Genomic DNA, 19,788 nt, shown 5'->3' with positions numbered 1-19,788 from the left:
AGGAAAGAGAATGGTATGTAAGTACCTCCTAGTGTTCTATCCATCCTCCATTTCAGATTTCTAGTTTGTCTCCTTATTGCCCACCTTTACTCCTGCTCGGAACTTTCTCAGGGCAGAGAAAGAATAACTATTGGCTGCAGTAGGTTATTACCATCTGCATTTCACCCTTTCCCAGAGATTCCACCTTTCTGTTTTCCCAGCTCTGTGCGATGAGTTTTTAAAATCAGGCATATTTTACAGGACCTGGTAAAAGAGCAGTTAAATGGTTAAACTGGCAGAACAGAGGAAGGGTGGAACATCCGGCAGAGGAAGGAGGGAGTCATTAATCACTCAACTTGGATCTACCACAGCCAGAACAGTTTGCCTCACCATGCTGATCTGATTCCAGAAGAAATCACTAATTACACTGTGTTATTCATCGAAGCAAAGAAAGTTGGTTGAAACTCTCTACAGATGCGGAATGAATTATTTAAAGCTTGATTCATATTGGAAGATCTGTAATTCCTATAACCATAAAGATGCCTTACATTTTGCAGAAACTGATAGCATTTGCTCAGTAAACCCTTTATCTTACATCAAGTGAAAGTATTTGAGTGCTGCTGTGTTATTTGACATTAACATAAAGAAGCATTACTGTGAATAACCTATACAAATTCAGAAATAATAAAGACTGTGTAATAAAGTAGTAACTTCTCTTGAATTAAGTATTTACTAGAAACACAGTAAGCAGTACCCTCCTAAACTGGATATTAAAATCCTTCTGCTGTACAGAAACTCCAAATGAAATTACAGCTCCAGAAATTACAACTCCAAATGAATTAACTAGAAAATGGTGAGGTTTTCAGTCATTCCTATAACTTCACACACAGTTGTGTGATAATGTTGTGATCATTCTCAATATTTACCTAAACTATATAAGCCAAACTACAGAAGCATTGGAAATTTTTAAAGAAATAACAGCAAGTCCCAAACAAACGACCTGTTAACTGATCAACTTTGCTTTTGGAGCAATTCCTCAGTATTCAGTGACAGCAAGCATTATTAGCACTCTCACTGCTTGCAAAGTGTATTTAAGTGGATTTCTTACCTCAAAAAACTTACTTCAGAGTTTGCAAAAATACATTAATGAGTAAGAGTTCATCTACTCCTCTGGAGTACAAGCATTAAATTCTACAATTTTACTAAAATCCCCCACTTTGTAATAGTGCAAAACTTAAAAGTGAGAACTGACATACAAACACACAGCTTCATTGTCAATTTTGCATTTAATTTCATAGCAAATGCTGCTGCACAGTGATTCTAAATCAGTAAGAGTCTGAATTTATCTATTTTCAGAATTTTTTTACTAGGAGCGTACATAAATTTATTTCCTCCTGTTGGATGCGAAGCAAGCAGAAGTATAACTACGCGAGGAAAATGTGTGAACAAGCATACTGCCATCCAAAAAAATTACTGATTGGAATTAATAGAAAATCTGACACATCGCTACTAAATGGTGTCAAGAGCTGATTCAAAAAGATTTTTAAAACTATTTCCTAATTCACACGGTTTACAAGTCTTCAACAAAAACCTTATAAATATACTAAGTATATTTATAGAGAGTATAGCTGCACAAAGAGTACAACTTAGATATTGAAAGTCATTAGCAAAACATTAAGGCATTTATTTTGGTTACCTGCATTCAGCTGTATTTCCTATGGAAAGGTATTTTTAAGATGATATTTAAAAGAGAAAATCCTAAAAAATAACCTACCAAGTAACATGATATCACAATGAAAAAAACAAATGCTCCAAAATAGTTAACAGAGGTTTATTAGTGCATTCAAAAACTCCTAAAATAACACACGAATAGTACAATTCAGACCAACCATAATGAACATAAAGATCCCATTAATTTCTATATAGTAATCTCAGCATATTCAGCAAGCTCCATTTTCAAAATACACACATTCCGAGGCCTTTGTCTGCCTGATTACCACCAAAGAAAGATTATAAAAGCACACAGTCCTTTGCTTTCACGCTTCCAAAGTTATTTACATACAAGAATGAAACATGCTGAGAAAGATGCTAATTCACAACGTACAAAAATACTGGTAACATATACTGGTAAAACACCGGTAACTTATGCAGCATTTTAAAATAAAAATTGCGATTTACTGTGACATCATATGTTCTCTCAGACAACATTTAAGTATAAACACTTACTAAGAACATAATTCACAATTCACACTGACTACCCATCAATCTAAAAGAGATTACCTATATACAAAATTGACTGCATCTCTAACACTGTGATGCAAGAAGGAATACATCCACCACAATGACATTCATACACAGATTTCTTTGCTTATGTTAAGTCACAACTATTACTTTCCTAAAGCTTCACTAACATGTGGTTCTAAATCCTAAAAAGCTTTAAGCATGTGTTCAACTTTGTGCAACCCATTTAGTCTTAGTCTCATAAACACAGGCTTAAAGCTTTGCTGGATCACAACTTTACCAAACAATACATTTTCATTTTTAAAAAAGGGGAACAAAATTAAAGATTGTGCCAGCAATGTAATTAGACAGAATGTCAGTAGCTGGAATTCTATGTCTCTCTGCTTTTTTTTGTATAGGAAATATTGAGAAACTTGCCACTTCATGAGACATAAGAACCATTTATAGGTATTAACTGGACTTTACTGGAATACACTAACAACTTGAACTCTATTTTAACGGTTTCTCTGCTGAATTTTATGAGCTACCTCTTTTACATTTATAATAAAGAATGACTGGCAAACTAATTTTAATGTCTCTAGAATTTTTAATCAAGTTTTCAGTGACTGTTCCCTAGCCTTCCAGCAGACTTCTAACATTAGAAACAAAATGTGGAAATAGAAATACAATTATCCATCCTTTTCAGGGATATAAATCAGGGCTAATTATCTCATAAATTCACAGTTTGAGAAGGGTAGAAAACCAGGGGGTTTTGTCTTTTTGTCTTTATTTTTAGTGTTTCGTTCATTTGTGTTTCACTAGTCCGTGTGAAGATCAAAAATTAGCTTAACTATAACTTCTCTCTCACTTTGTTGCTTTTGGCATCATGCCCAGGTTTAAGCCAGTTTTCAAACATTTAATTAATGGCTTTAGCCAAGTACCCAAATATGAAATCTTAAAATACTGTCTACTGAGTCAACGATCACAGAGATTCAGTTTATTGCACAAGTGCAAAACTGTTATATTAACATCTGGATTTAATAACAGTAATCTGAACACTATTTAATAAATTCTGTAATGGGCATTTGCTTTGGAGTTTCAGGATATGGAAGATTTTTGTGGCTGTGGCTTCGACAGAGCCTCAACAACATTGAAGAGTAGTTTTACAGCAGCTGGCAATCTTTACCACTTAAAGTTTTATTCCATAATTAATATTATGCAATTTAGGCTCTTGAACTTCAGGTGATAAAAATGCTTAAGAAACAATGCCAGGAATACTGGTTCACTATGCTCAATGCAGCACAGAATAATTTTATTTAAAGAAGCAAACATGAAACATTCATGGTGGTCAAGTGCAAATAGACTTAATTTCAGTTGTTGATCTTTTTTAGGCATGCTGTTAAAAAAGTAGCAGATATATTCACAGTAAGAAACAAAGGTTGCAGATTTACTAAACCAGGACATGAAGTGAACTGGTTTGCCAAGTCTAATCAAACCTGCTGCTCTTCATGTAGCCTGAACACTACCCTAAAACACACCTTACCTTCAGGTTAAAGGAAGCTCCCCTATCTTTAAGTGTTTCCTGTTGCCAATTTTTTGCCTAACACTACAGTTCTGGGGTTTGTTGGAATACATCAATGCTCCAGACACATACCACCTTCCATGTATATCCAGAAAGTTTTGTACGTCTTACCGTTCTTCCATTCTCTGGAGCAGTTCTTAGCCATGAAAGTTGTGTGCAGTGTCTGGCTTTTTCTGTACAGGTGGAGGCAACGCTCTGGTTCATCTTAGAAGGGCCTCAGTAGAAACTACCAAGGAGGCTTTAAGCTTGATGCTCTGTCTCAGTTATTCTGAAAATAAAACAACCCCTCCCACCCCCCCAACAAGGCCGTTTTTCCCATACAAAAGATGGGGAGGGAGAAGGCAGGATCAGAATTGTCACCATTTCAGCACCAGCTGAACATCAGAGGCACACAGTTCTGAAACTGAGCACGTTTTAGTTGACATAACCTAAGTTCCTTATTTTACCAAGCTATTCGAGTCCCTTCCTAGTACCTACTGAAATAGAATTCTATCAGCAGCCATCAAACATTCTTAGTTACTCCCTTCGAGAAAGAAGTTTCCTGTCCTCATCGATAACTGCATTTATTTAATAAAAAAATGCATTGGGTCTGGTGGTACTTTGGAAGTGCTGTGCTGTTAAGTGCTCTGGCACTATGCTGGTACTAGCCTGAGTCACTGCAGAATAATTGTTAAAAATAAACAAAATGCTACATAGGCCAAAGTCTTACCTACCAATATCAAAACTATTAACATTTAGAAAAAGCCTAACATAATCTGTGAAGGCTTGCAAGCGTGACAGTCCTTTAAAAAAAGAGAAAATATTCTTATCAACACAATATTCTTATCAACAAATATTCTAATTAACAAATATTCTTATCAACATAAGAATATTTAAGTCAAAATTCTAAGAGGTGATTAAAAAGCATTCATATCAAATGGCAAAGCAAAAACATCACAATAACTTGCTCTTAGCTTATGTAACATAGGTACTACATCTCCTCAAATTCCTGTTTGTATGAGAACATATCTCACGGAAAACTTTCCATTTTAACAGGATTATAAAACCAGCACAACTTAAAATGATACACTGCTCACTAAAAAATAGCAGCTTTATAAAAAAACTGTATTTAGAAAGTTTTAATTGTTTTAAGATATAGCACTTACCTTGTATTTCTAGCCTCCTTCTATAGTGTCTGTTTCAGCACATTTCTGGTCAATTGGAAAGTAAAGATAGGAAAAAACAAAAATCAATAAAAATGTCAAAACGATTCTTTATTTTAAAAGTTACATACTCTATTCCACCTAAGAACTTAAAACCTTAAGAGTACAAGTTGCTCTTTCTCAGTTTTTGCAGTTTTGTGATGTTAAAGTATCTCATTAGGTTAAAAGTCCTTAGAGTAAACTAATTTCAATATGGTCTAAGCTCATTTTTAGCACCTTTCCTATTACTACTCAAATTCTAACACACTAATTATTTGTCTTGCCAGTTACCTCTGGCAAGAATAATAGTGCTAGAGGTGCATCACCCACTCCTTTTAACGCAGCTACAATATATAAGACCAGTCCTAGCTCCTTCAAGCCCAGCTTGCGTAATTCCTTAGAGCTGGAATGTCTTCACACTTAGAAGTTTAAGTGCCAATTATATCTACGCACTATGACTTCATTTAATAACAAAAATATATTTTAGTTTTCTATAGATTCCAATACGAAGGAACCTTTATAAAGAAAAAGAAAAGGAAACTGTTCACAACCACATTTTGGCTTTTTGCTATGACAACAACTCAAACATATTTGTTCTGTCATCAACATTTCATTTATTAGTATATTTTAGAGCATGTATGTACATACATGCATATACAGACACGATTATGTCAATGGAAACCTACTGCATACTAAATTTAGAAAAGTTTAAAAAATCACAGTTATCTTTAAGGCTGGCATTTATTAAGTGACATTTCATATAACATTAATGAGGTTTTCCAGTTTTGGCTTTGGTATCACCACAGGTATCACTTAAAAGGTCCCATACATTGCTCAGCCACACAATGTTGCTTTTGTTCTGAAAGATGAATCCTAACAGATAGGGTTTTTCTTCTTCTAAAGGTTTGCATGCGGAAGCTGATGTTATGGTTTCTATACATACCAGTGAAAGAGGTTAAAAATTAAACATGTAAAAAACCAAGCCAAAACCAAAACACACAAGAAGAGGTTACAAGACGGAAATGCCAAAAAGGCCTAAAAAAAGAAATGGCCTACAATAAAAGGTATTCCTTCTTCCTTCCAGTAATTATTTAATCAGCAATCTAAACGCAGTTTAAAAACTCCCAAAAATGAAGCCACAACTAAGTATAGTCCCTATTCAATATCATATTCATCCATAATTTCATCAATTATCTAATTTGATTTCTAGGCTAACAAGCAAAGGCTCCAATTTATTGAACATTTTACGCATATAAACACTAAATTTGGCTGAATATCTCTGTATTAACCTCCACCTTTAAAGCTTTTTTAAAATAACTTATTCAACAGAATCCCACAAATTAAAAATGGTAAATATTAAGGTGATTGTCATGTTACTGTATGACTGCTCCTAAAAATTCACCTGTATAATTAAGTCTAGTCTTCTATATTTCTCCAAATACAGCTAAACCATAAAAGTTGTTCTGCACTTCCAATAACATATCAAGGATTTTCAGATTCCAAATGTTTTTATTTTATTAATAACTGGCATGATTACCAGACAGCACTCTGTCAAGTGTTAAAAGCAAGTTCTACCACAAAATCGTAATTTGCCCTAACTAATTGCACAGGAAAGAAAACTTCAGGAAGGAACTACATAAAATGTCATACATTAAAAAAATAATCTTATGAAATGCCAGCTGTGCCTTTGTTGAGAGCTTTAAAATATCAATTAATTCAAAACCTGCGCATTTTTCCGTCATAAGAGGAAAGATGTAGCTTGAAGAAGTGTAATCACCTTCCCATAACTACGAACTTCAGAACATGCTGTACTCACAGTACAGTGTAAGCTGGTTTATTTTCCTAAAAGCTCACTGATGTTAGTCTAATTCTTTTAGACATATTGACAGCAAATTTATGAGACTTCACAGTGCTGTTTGTGAAATATGCACGAAAGACAAGTTTCTGATATTTACTTCATGATTAAACAAATTATTCACTTTATTTTAAATCCTGTCATTTTTTATTTCAGCTATATTGCCTGCTGCAGCCATGAAGTGCTGGTATTATCTCTCTTGACTGCTCTGAGAGCATAACAGCAGTTTTCTGCACTGCGTACTCAGAAACCAATACAAAAAACATATAGATGGAATAAAAGCAAATGTATTTGCTGGCACAAAGGAAAGGCACTGTAGCACAGCTCTTTACCTTGCTACCTGCATTCGTAAGAATGTCACTCTCACAAATGTTAACCGATTTATGTGCATCTCAGATACAGATCTGTGCATACAATTGCTGCAGACACATTTGTTATTTCACGTACAAAGCTGATTAACTGCCATCTAAAATCTATGTATTTCACAAATAACAAACCAACCCCTTTAACAGTCCCTGGTCTAAGCACAGCTGCTCTTTTAACAGGTAGGTGAACCTACACTGTAGTTGCATGATTTAGGTGATCAAGGCCAGAGGTGTCAACTTAATTGCTTTGAACAAGGAAAAGCTTTCATTTCAATACATGTATTTTTAAGGCCAGGCCCTGCAGTTATGCCTTTCTACCCACAGGCCCCGTACCTCACCCAGGAGTTTGTGTGTCTTACTGAAAAAAAAAAAAAAAAAAAAAATAAAATCCGTGACCGCAGTACAACACAAGGAAAATCTATCAGCTAAGCACGGCAGAAGTCCAGCTGGGCAAAGCTCCAAGGAGACGCATCCCAGAGCACGATGCGAGAGGTGCCGGCACCAGCACCCCCGCTCCGGCCTGCGGCCACCTGCGCGGCCCTGCGGGGCGGGGGAGCCCCCGCAGAGCTGAAGGGACGCCGCCGCCACCACGTCCCCAGGAACCGGCCCTGAGGGGATCCTGCCCTCCCCCAGCAAGGAGGGGGAGGCCGCCGCTCCCGGCCCCACCAGCGCGGCGGGCGGGCGGGAGGCCGCCCCTCCTGGCGCGGGGCCAGGGCGGCGAGGCGCACTCCCACACGCCTCAGCCTCCTTAAGATGGCTCTGGCTGGCGCGAGCGGCGGCCACCCGCGGGCGGGGCCGTGCAGCAGCCTACCTAGGGGCCAGACGGCAGCAGCTGGCTCGCGGCTGCCGCTCACCGCCCGCCGTCCCCTCCCCGCCGACGGCCGGCCCGACCCCGGGGGCGCGGCACCGCGGCAGCGCTGCCATCCCGCCGCGCGCCGGGGGCGAGCCGCCGCCGCCCCGCCCGTCACGTGACGCGCGCTCCCCCGCGGACCCCGCGTGGAGGAGCCCGGCCGAGCGGCGGCACCTTCCGCCCCCCACACTCTCTCTCTCTCTCTCTCTCAGCCGCTCGCTCGCTCCCTCACCCTCGCTCGCCGCCGCCGCCGCCGCGGACATGTCCTCTCGCGAGCTCTGCGGCCGAGACCGCCCTCGGGCGCGCGCCCCAGAGGTTGGCCCGCGGGCGGGGGCGGGGAAGCCGCGCGCGCTGGCGCTCCCCGGCCGCCTCACACATGTGGGAGGCGGGGGGCGAGGAGGCGGAAAGGGGGCGGGGGGCGGGGCGGGGCGGGTGCATCCGGGTACTAGTGCCCCTCTGCCCCTCCTCACAGAGGGGCAGCTGAGGGTGCGGGCGGGTACTTGTGCTGTGCGGCCCTTCGCTCTGTTGCGTGTCCCGGCTGCCCTCCAGGCGCCGAGGGGGCTGCTCCGAAAGTGTTATCGGGGGTCCCTCCCCCAGGGCCTGAGGTAAACCACCCCCTTCCCTCACAGCGCCCCCTCGCCCCGTCCCCCTCCGCCGAGGCGGCGCCTGTGACCGCCGCCCGTTTTCAGGTACCTTCCTCGCTCTGGGCGCACCTGGCTGGTGGCGGGAGGGTCGCGCCAGACTAACCCTGTGCCCTGTGGCTTGGTTCGGGGGCGGCAGGGCCCAGCCGGGGGGCCCGGGGTTAGGCGGGGTTTCTGCAGTGCTGAGGCGAGGCTGGGGTGAGTAGAGCACGCCTCCCCGGCGCGGCCCGGGGCGGTTCCCACAGAGCTTTCCTCTAGGTGCTGCAGTCGCACGAATTTGAAATTCGAAGCAGAACTCACGCTACGGCTTCAAACTTCGGCTGTGCAAACACACATAAACAAGATGGGACTTGTATTTTCATGTGTTTTCCATTCAGGCTTAGCAATAAATGTCTGAGATGACTGAACTTGATCAAACATCAAACCAATCAGGAGGAAAAAAGGCATTTCTTAGAAGAGGTTTTAGAAACCTGATGATGTATGCTTGACAAGGTGGAATAGAAAAAATACGCATTTATTCTGCAGGTAGAATATGAGCATGCATGCACGTAATAGTTTGATGCATTTATTGTGCAACGTTGTGCTCACAGCAGTGAATATCTTACTAGCAAATGGACTTTTACTAATACTGAGCTAGTACTATTCCATAAGTACACTGCATCAAGCCCATAATTATGCAGCTCTGCTTTTGTTTTGTATTTTTTTATCTCACAGATTAAGAACGGAGCTGCCATTCGGTGCAACGGTCTAGTACAGCTTTGTTTATTACTTGCAATTTGCTAGTGTCCGGGAGCTTGCTAGGAGGCTACATTGTGCTTATGCTACCTGGTAACAAAACAAAGCATGGTTCCCTGCTCCAAAGAGTTTTTCAGTGCGTTTCTTCAGCAGTGCTACCACAGGCAAATGGAACACATACATGCATAAAAAAAAAAAGTCAGTTTTTAATGTCTTATGGTTTTAAGATGCTAAGCAACATTCTGATTTGATTGTAGACTAATGCTTAGACATTTAAAGAATTACTTGTTCAAATTACTTAGATGGGTTGGAAGGGTTATTATTTGGTTTGCTTTTTAAAACAGGGTACATGTCTCTTCTATGCCTCTGGATTATAGTTAGCTAATCAGATTTTATCCAATTTCAGAAACAAACTAAAACCAGCAATGACCCGGAAACTTAGCAATGAACTGTGTAAAGATCTCTTTAAAACCTGTAATTTGCTCCAGATTTACTTCGTCACCCTTCAGATAAAATAGTTCAGATGTGAGCCTGCAGTTAAAACCAGAAATGTGAACAACTACAAATAAGTGCGCAATTTAACGTGTAGCATTTAATTAATCAAATTAGGATTATAAAACAATTAAGGTGAAATTGAATAAAATCAATTTATATCTGAAATTTCAGATTTCTAAGATAATGGAAAAAAGCTGTATAATAGCACAGAGATTAAGATTTTAGTACTGCTTTGCCACTACGTTATTTGGAGAAGGTCCTAAAACTTTCAAAGCTAAGGCAGAGAAATTACACACATACAAATTCAATGGATGTCTATTGTGTCCAAACATCATTTTCTAAAACTGAGATAAATGATACACTAAATTCAGGACAAATTATTACATAAGACCAAACAGCTATTGCTGTTAACGAAAACAGCAGAAAAAGTAATGGAGATGTTAGGGAAGTAGGTGAGACTGATACAGTTAAAAAGAACTGTGCAGTGGAACAGTTATTGGAATACCTTTAGTTCAAGGCCTTTTTGCATGGAAAAATGCTTTTAACGTGGTCAGAAATTTGTAGGGATTAATTAAAGATGTTTACAGGCTGATTCTTATTCAGCAATATTTGTGTTTTAACACAAACCAGGCATTCAACTGAATGCCTTTTACATTTAGTCTCTAAGGACAAATCAAGGAGGCTTCATCAAGTCATCCCAATGACCATGCCTAGAACATGTATATCATTCTTCAAAATGACTAAATATTTGGTGCTGCCCTCTCCTATAACATCTTCTAATTTTTTTTAGTGTTTTGGGAGTAAAAAGTTGGTCTAGAGAGTTCTAGGAAAACTAATAATTAAACAACAACAAAAAAATCCTCACCTACAAATTCAATAGTGCAGACAAAACTGAAAGTAACTGAGGGAAGATGGATTTATAATGTAAATTCTAGCAAAGAATTTTGGGTGTGAATGGTACTGAAGATGAGCTGTCAGATAATTAGGTCAAAGAAATTGTTATGACTTTTTTTCTCCTTCCAATGCACTGAAAACCAGGAATATGTGCTGTATTAATCTTTTTGGAATGGTTTCCATTCACAAAGAGTTCTTTATTTTCTGTTTTCCTGAAAACACAAGACATCCCTTTGCTACAGAGAGATTATGTTGACAAAGTTCAATCTGCCTCTTCACCTTTTTTTTCCTTTAAGTTAGCCAACACATTTAAACACATTTAAAAAACAGAAACATAAAAAGATTATCTGTGATTTCAGGTGATGGTAACATATAAATCATATTTCTATCTTGTATATAAGAATTGAAATTACATTATTATTGCAGAAATGCAGATTACCTCTTTACAGAGTGTACAGAATATGGGGAAACAAGCATGTACAAGAACATCGTGCAAGAGGTGTAAAATCTCTTTAACGTCACCATGCAGTCTAGGTTATTCTAGTTATTTCAACTGCTGTATGTATTAAGGCATTGCCAATTAATTAATTAGAAGGGTATAGATGTCACTCATATTATGGAATACCTTGAGTATTCCATGATAAGGAATACTATAGAGTACTAAAAACCTGAAAAAAAGTGTCAGAGGCAAAGGTGTGTTAAAAGGTTGACATTAAACACAGTTGATACTCATTTCTTGAAGGTGTTTGTGCTTTTTAAAACAATGTGGTGATACTAGCCAGTGAAAAGGAAGATGCATTTAAAGCAGCAGATAACCACTTGAAAACAGTTTCTCCCATAAAATCACTCTATGGAAATTGCCCAGCTCCACACAATAGCTCTTGTCTTTTGAGCACCACCTTTCCTGTCTTGGGCATGAACGTGTACAACACTTCCTTATTACAGAAAAGTTCAACTACAGCACTCAGCATTTGCCTCCAAGAATAACAATGAACTCTATATTCCCTTTCTTACAATAGAAGTAAGCATAAGGAACAGAGGTACAATGATTTTGACTGCTAGAGAAATACTGCTGTTTGAAAAGATGGACCTAACTCTCCTTCTGTTGCTTTCAAACTAGTGTCCCGCTGTTATAAACTGCTAAACATGAAAAGCAGACAAATGACACAATATCAGCATTTTAATATCCAGATTAATGCACAAATAAAAATATTTGTTGTGATTTGTAACAACTATGTATTTCATCATGCAGTTGTAAGCTGTATATTTTAGGGAAGGATTGCTTTTTTAATGAAACAATGCAAAAAAAATTTTAGAAATGATTCAGAAACTACAGATGCTTTTAAGTTCTAGTACAGGCTTTATATGAAGAATTTGATTTTTCTAGAGATGTAAACACTGTTCAGATTTGTTAGTAAAGTAAGACAATTCATTATTTAAAATACACAGTAAAAATATTTGGCAATTAATTTTAAATTAGCACAAGAATTATCAAATTCACCCATACAGTTTTGTGTGGTTTTACATGTCAAAGTCATGTCAAATGCAAGCAGTAGTAGTAAAATCATCAGTGTACTTGTCTGAGATGTATCTGTAAAAATCTTACATATGACCCCTCAAAGTAATTTGAATTTTTTTCCCAAAGCTTTCAATCAGTTCTTTTCTCAAGCATATTAGAAGAGAGAGGGTTTATTGTATGTCTTCTAGACCAACAAGTCCGTATGCGGGTTGATAAAGAAGGCACTCTTGTCCTTCTTTTAGAAGGATTAAGAATACCTTGCTGTCACTCCTGCCTGTATATATAGCTTCATATGAACATGGAATTTCACTGCTGTTGATGCAATAACCAGTGCATCCGATTGACTAATTATCAATAATAACTTGCTACTGTTTATAGCAGGATTGTCTTACAGTGACTGTATTCTGCAGGTCTTCGAGTCTATTTTTCTGGTATATAAATATTTGGTAACTATATACAAGAATCACACTAGCTTTCTGAGGAGGAAATTCGTATACACCACTGAATAAAACCACATTCTGTGTAAACTCTAGCAAAGAATTTAAAAAATGTTAGTGTACATTTCCAAGTAGTGGTTTTTTCGTTATCCTAATCTTCAGGCATTGTGACGTTCATTTGTAACATCCTTCTTAAGAAAGCACTTGAAGCCTGTATCTGCTAACACAAATTACTGAAGTACTTCGTTTAAAACATAGCCAAATTTATGCTATTTCAGAGACAAGCTTTTATTCATAGGTTACCTTGCCAACTACAATTAGCACCCACTCAGATGAAGTGTATCATACAGTTACACCTCTCTACAAACAGAAATGACATGTAAATTAATTATATTAAATGTAAGAACTTTTATTTATTTTTTGTTATTTATAGGCATAAGAATGTCTTGAAGCTGTTAAGAATTTTTTAAATGCTGCTTTAGAACATGCTGGAAATACACCTTCATTGAAGCACTGAAAATAATATATTCCTATACATAAAATCAATTTCTGCACATAAGATTAAAAATTAAGCATTTCAGAGAATTTCTGTAAGTCTGCCATTACCCAGGAGCACCAGTGAACCACTTTGGTTTTTTTCTGTTCAGGTTGCAATTAGTACATAGGGTATGAGGTTTTTTGCTCAGTGTGAATGTTTATTGAATGATTAACCTTCAAGAGGTTTAGTTACATGTTATTAGAATTCAAATGCCGAGAAAAGCATTTTGTAATACTTGTTCACTGCACCAGGTATTTTTGTCAGAAAGTAGTTCCAGTTGTTCCTGGATATGTATGGAGTATCCACAGTCCACAAAGGAACAATTAACACTGAAGCTCAAAAGAAGTTCAAATACAGGATATGACTGCAGAAATTGCTTGTTGTTAGGAAATTTTGATCATGTCCAAGCTAGAAGGAAAAGGAAGATATAGAGGAAACTTTCTAGTAACATTGCAGATGCACTTACCTTATTTTCACTTTCCAAAGAGATAAATCCCTATTTCTTTCAGTAGGTCCTTCGGTAGGGGATATCTTCGTTTTTGCATATATCTATCATCTGTGCTCTTTCATCATTTTAGGCAGGTTATATCCTCAAAGATTTGGACTACCTGCAGAAAAATAAATGCAATTGTAAGCCTTGGCTCCCAAAGCCAAGTGTCAGCTATGTATTTGATGGGGGATATTTCATTTCTTGGTAGGATTCATTGAGTAAATATCACAATTTTGCTATGTAACTTGCAAGATTACAGAATAGTAGTGCAGTTATTTAACAATTGAGCAAGCTATTTTGAAACTAGGATGAGAACTATGGCTTCTGTTAGTGTCATATAAATAGTAATTATTATATTCCAATATATTCCTTAAAGGCCTGAGATAAAAATAAGATTGACAAAATATGCTATGCAATGTAAAAATGACTCCATTCTCCAAAGAGCTTTCTCCAAGGGTCTTTTTGAGTTATTTCAAATAACTGAGGGGGAAGTTGATGACTTGTTGATACAGTATTATTCGGATTTGATTAAGCTTTTAACACTCCTGTTACAAAGGCTTTTACAAAATGGCAGCATGGTTAAAAAGGGGTGGTTCTCTCACAGGTGAACACCTCCTTAAGCTCCATAGGAAACAAAGGCTAGGAACATTTATGTGAAGTGTCCCCTTGTGGCTACTCTTAGAGGGAGGATGCTGGTCTAGATGGAGTTTTAGTGTAAACCACAGTACCATTTCTTATTTCCGTATGACAAGGAAATTGAAAGAGAAAAAGACAGCATTTATCAGCATAATAACTAGGAACAAAACCAAAAAAATACAAAACCCTCCCACCGGATAACTGGTTAAATTAGTAGGTTAAATAAGTGTATAAACCATTACTAATTTGAAACAGTCATGTTACAGAGCCAGTAGGCTGACCTTATCTCTGCCATAAGTTTTTTGTATTCACTAGAGAAACTTCCAATGTTTTAGCCCAGTAATTATACAGAGGGAACTCAATGTCTGGAAGCAGTGATCCTGCAGTTTTAGTCTCCATTGCCAACTGTAGTCATGCTGTGACCTTATTGAATGGAGCTCACTGGAGGTCATCAGTGGGTTCTTGTAAAATAAAGTAATATTCCACTTAGGGTTACATCTGAGAAAATAATTATAACTCATGAACATTGGCTGTTACTACATTAGGTTGTAGCACTAAGACAGCAGTTATTTATGTTAATTGTAAATTCAGTCTTGCACTGAAGCTTGAATAGTCTGTCACAAGAAATAGGTATTAATGGCATTTAAATTCTATTTTTTCATTTGCATTTTGATGGTTGAATGTTAATGATGCTAAGATTAAAAGCTTAGAACTTATGTTTTTCCTTTCTCCAGATTAAAGAGCAAACAAACCGACCAGAAAACATTAAAGGCAAACCTTCATTAAATATCTTTGTTTCTGAAAAATTGAAAATATTTATAATCTTCTGAAATTCAAAGTTAAGAGTAGAAATAAATACAACTAGAATACTGTTCTTGAACTTTTTCTTAACCTATGAAAAATACTGAGGTCTGCGCTTGATCTGCCTTCAATGGTGATAGTAATGCACAGGTCATTATCATAGTGTTTTGTTTAAGAAGCAGTCATTGTCATCAATAATAACCAAATTGCCTAAACTTTTTCTATAACCATATATAATTTCTATAACTTTTCCTATAGTACCTGAATGGAAGGTGTGTCTGTAGTGTTTGAAATATTACCATGCACAGTTATTTCTTATATTTTTTGAACTGAGTTTTTGATTTGCTGGATAAATGTTACATGTCATCCCCTAAAAAACAGAAACCTGGAGTCAAGTATGGCTCAACAAAAATGCTTTGTTACAATCTACCAGTTGTGCACATAGTCTGGATATATAGTTTATCCAAATCTTTCCATTCTTTTCTTTCCTCTAATCCTCCTAATAGCTTCCCTTTTTTTAGTTATTTCTTCCTATGGGTACCTGTATCCCCTGTATCAGCCCATTTTGCCTGCATTAGACTTTTCTGCCTGTTTTTCCTCTTGTGTAGATGCAGCTCCACCTTTGAACACGTGTGTATTCCATCTCTGCTGCCTCCTCATGCCTCTTTTCTCCCTTAAGCAACAGGAAGCATGCCAGAGACTGCTGTTCTTTCATGTCTCAGCCATAGTCCGCAGTTTTGCAGAAATTGGAGGCTTGCAGGGATGAGATTGAGTTGGCGAAAGGAGTCTGCCTACCCATAGGCTGCAGGTTTTGTTGCCTGCTTCCTGTCCTTTTACTCAGCAGCTGGTGGGGGAAAAAAGAGGTGAACAAAGAAAAAAAAAAACCAGTCTCTGCTTCTCTTTCCTCCAGGTATACCAAAAAGAACGAGAAAGGCACTGTTGACTCTTGCTACTGCAAAAAATTTGGCTTGGGACATATCCTCATGTAGATGTAAGGTGTAGGTCTGCAGCTATTCCCAGGCAGTAGGTGAAAATAAAAGCCCAAGTTGTTAAAGTTATTTTGCTGACATTTAATTTATATGAAACAAAAACCTTCTTCAATAGGCAATACTTCTTGCCAAAACAGTGGTGGCCTAAACTGGCAGAATGATGCAGCTGCTCAAAGTTTGGGGAGTATAGCTAGATGATGGGGCCAGGTAGAATTGTTGCTTCCGTGAGTGCTGAGGCATCTGGAAGGATACAAAAAGATGTAGACTAATGTGTGTGGATTTGGGCCAGTGGCTGTATGAGAAGCAGTTGTTAGCTGTGTGGCTCTAAAGGCTGCTACGGTTAGCCAAGGAGACTTGGGAAGCTTTTGGAATATCCCTTTGGGAAATGTTCTTCTAGAGAGCTGAAGATATATTCTGTGGTTTGGCAGAGGACTCCAGAATCTCTAGTCAGTCTCTTACCAGTGGGGGGAAAAAAGAAAAGCAGCCCTAATGAAGGTAGCTATAGTCTTATTTACTGCTATCCAGTAGAGAGACTAGCCAGAAAAGAGTATAATTTATCACCTTGGTGACAGTATTGCAGACCTTGCAAAAACCTTCTGCCTTTTCTGTAGAAATGTAGGAAAAGACCTGCTGTAACTATCGAATATGTCTTTTCTCTCCTTGGAAGGCATCGTCTGCTCCAGGCCCCATACTCCACAGGACTGCCAATGTTATTCTACTTTATGATTTGCTCATTTCATGAATATCAAAGAAGACGGAGCTGATGGTCAATTCACACTTTAAAATGATTACTCATTTCGTTTAACCAAGTTACCAGTGTAGAGTGTTTAAATTGCAGACACATGGGAGCTAAGTGTGGGTTATTAGTAGCCCACAGTTTGTGAAAGATCTTGAACTCTTTGTCAATTGCTTCTCTTGGTCTTCAGGAACGAGGATTTCTGAAATATCTGGTCGTGCATCAAAGCATTTGAGGAGAGGGTGTTTGCAGTGGGGATGTTTGGTATTAGTTTTGGAACATTGGCAGCCAGCCCTTTACTTCTGATTTAATGAGAGAGATCATTTCTCACATAGAGAAGCAGTTGATTTAATTTTAATTTTTGTCAGAACGCCCAGAGCATCGAATGGGTGTCTGATCATTGGAACAACATACTTAGTACAGATTGAAAGAACTAATACAATTAATTCACCACCACAGGAACAATTCTGGGACTTTGTTTATGCAAATTTAAACTAATGATGAATGTACAAAACCAAATGTATGATACTCTTGCCTTTTCCATGATGCAAGTTCAATTTCTCATGTAAAGCTCAGGCCTGAGAGGCAAAACGCACTTACTTGGTTATGTGGGAGATGGAGGCTCTCCTAATTCCTTCTTGGAGACTGGAGGGTCCATGGGCTGCTTGTCCCAGGTAGTAATTGAGACCTTTTCCCAAGGGATGCATATATCTCAGTGCTCATCTTATTTTGTTCGAGAGCATTTTGAAATATAGTTATAATGAAAGCTTGGCAAAAATCAGTTTAAAATGTAAAAATAGTAAAACGTGTGGAGGCTGCTGTTCATTTTGTAAGTCAAAGCTTGTGACTAAAGAATGCTGCTTAGCAACAGATGGGGAAAATCTGAAGGTGATCACATCATTTTGCACTCTCTGAAAATTAATTATTCATGTTCATCCTACCTTTTAAGCACCATCCTTTTCATGTCCCCATTCTGCTTGTTCCTTGGGATTAGGACTATGTGGTGGGCTCAGTCATGTAACCCAGTTTTATTATCACCCATACTCATGCTGATGCAGCTGTGATTCAGCTGCAGAGCTCTAGCTCAGGCTTCTTCAGTTCTCTGTCCCACTATGCTGTACATAATGTGTACTGATCTGTATGGAATAGGACACAAAGGTGTCCTAGGAAGGATGCTGCAGACTATGCAGTTTTTGTAGATGGTTGTTTTGTTAAGCACACTTTTCTGTCTCTACTAGCACCGTTCACTGCCAACCCTTGCTGTAACTCTTCCTCTGCAACTTCTTCTCACACCTAGTTCACCAACAGTTTGATTTCATATGTCTTTTTTTATGCTTTCAAAGAGCACAGGGTTGGTTTTGTTTCTAAGTTTGATTTTCCTTAAGAAATAAATCAGATCCCAGACTGAAAAATTTATTTTATAAATATTGCTAATTAAATATTCTCAGATTGTGGCACTTGGGAAGCTGTGAAGTTCCCATTTGATTCACTTGCCACTGCCATCATTCAGCGTGCAAAGCGTGGAAGCATAAATACAATATTATAAATTGGCAAGTACTGTTTGATTTATTTATCTGCAGATGCTTTCCATGTGAACCAAGACTTACGTTGACCAAGTCATTAATCAGTTTGGTAGACTTAAAATATAAGCACCTCATACCCAACTGAAAAATTAATTTGCATAAATTGTTAAGGAAGCAGTGATTTACATTCATATTTAACTGGTATATGCCACCAGATGAAATCTTACCTGACAGGTGGTAGCAAGTCTTTGATGGGATGTTTGTACTCTTCACTGGGTGAATTTCAACTTTTAAAATGTAGTTTTGACACAACGTAGCGTGGGAGTTATTTAGAAAAGTTACATTTTTTGTGTTTCTTCTTAGCCCTAAAGCAAGGCACCTTCAAGTAAGGATACTATTTTTATCTACATACTGAGGAGCTGAGGAGACTTCAGGGTAAATTATTCAAGAGATTGATTAGGGATAAAACAGCAGATTATAGGAAGTTTTTTTGTAAAGACTGTTATAATGTATTGATTATGTTTATTACTTAATAAGTGCATGTTTAAAGACTTGAGTTTTCAAAGCCTAGAAGTTACTACCCCCCTCATTGTATGCCTCAGTGGAATATAAATCAATTTAAAAAAACCAGAAAGGATAATCCTTTTTATAAAGAAAGTAGAACAGCATTTACCAATATGTAAATAGGCACTAGTAAAAGTAATTAATATTTAAAATTTCTGAAAGAATGCACTGTAAAAAAATAGCAACTTGCTCTCTGATTTGTGAGAAAGATACACTTTACATTACATGCCATAATTATTTAAAACAATGCATACAGGGGTCCTCAAGTTTTCTTTTTTTTTTTTTTTGCCAACTAGCATAATAATCTCATGTAGCAGAGGCAGGTGATTGTATGCTTTACAGCATTACAAAAAAGTGCATTTAGGAAGAAGCACAATCTGTACACATATCTGCTACATGATTCTATTTTAAGAGATTCAGGATGAAAAGTAGAGTTATGAAAGTGCTGATTATGACTTTATAATCAACGTACATATGAATAGCCATGCTGCAGAGGACCAGAGATCTGACTTGCCTGATACTACTTCTCTAACACTGGACAAAAAAATGGATGTGTAGGGAAGACTAAATGATGTATTCCCAGGCTCCACCAGTTTGTACCTTACGGACTTTCTGAACCATTTGTGGTGTGGAGACATGGACAAGTAGTGAACAGTGTGGTGAGCTATTCATGATCAAATATTGGTTCCAGCGAGGAAAAGAAGCCCATGTTCTCTTGGAGATCATGCAGGCCCGTATTAAGAATTTTAGACCTCTTT

The 19,788-nt window shown here is 38.1% G+C and overlaps 1 protein-coding gene and 1 long non-coding RNA gene across 13 annotated transcripts in view; one reads left to right on the top strand and one right to left on the bottom strand.

The window, feature by feature from the left end:
• Positions 1 to 8,393, bottom strand: part of MRTFB (myocardin related transcription factor B) — an 87,464-nt gene extending 79,071 nt beyond the window's left edge. For 2 of the 9 annotated variants that reach the window (XR_012044897.1, XM_072877832.1), the window contains exons 1-3: positions 8,265 to 8,393; positions 4,927 to 4,971; positions 3,893 to 4,026 (exon numbers count right to left, since the gene is read on the bottom strand). Coding sequence is in view for 3 of the 9 variants with exons in the window: in XM_072877832.1 (XP_072733933.1) it covers positions 3,893 to 3,985 (93 nt within the window). In the remaining 6 variants the exon portion in view is untranslated. Of the gene's footprint in view, positions 1 to 3,892; positions 4,027 to 4,926; positions 4,972 to 8,264 lie in introns of those variants that run through there. The other 7 variants (XM_072877834.1, XM_072877825.1, XR_012044895.1 and 4 more) reach the window with 5 other exon arrangements.
• A 110-nt stretch (positions 8,394 to 8,503) lies between these two features.
• The window catches only part of LOC140658865 (uncharacterized), a 49,838-nt gene continuing 38,553 nt past the window's right edge, over positions 8,504 to 19,788 (top strand). For all 4 annotated transcript variants that reach the window (XR_012044901.1, XR_012044900.1, XR_012044898.1 and 1 more), the window contains exon 1: positions 8,504 to 8,721. This is a non-coding gene — a long non-coding RNA (uncharacterized lncRNA). The remainder of the gene's footprint in view (positions 8,722 to 19,788) is intronic.

This window comes from Ciconia boyciana, chromosome 13 (assembly GCF_034638445.1).
Source record: "Ciconia boyciana chromosome 13, ASM3463844v1, whole genome shotgun sequence".
Classification (NCBI taxonomy): domain Eukaryota; kingdom Metazoa; phylum Chordata; class Aves; order Ciconiiformes; family Ciconiidae; genus Ciconia; species Ciconia boyciana.
This window is presented reverse-complemented; position numbering and strand designations above follow the sequence as displayed.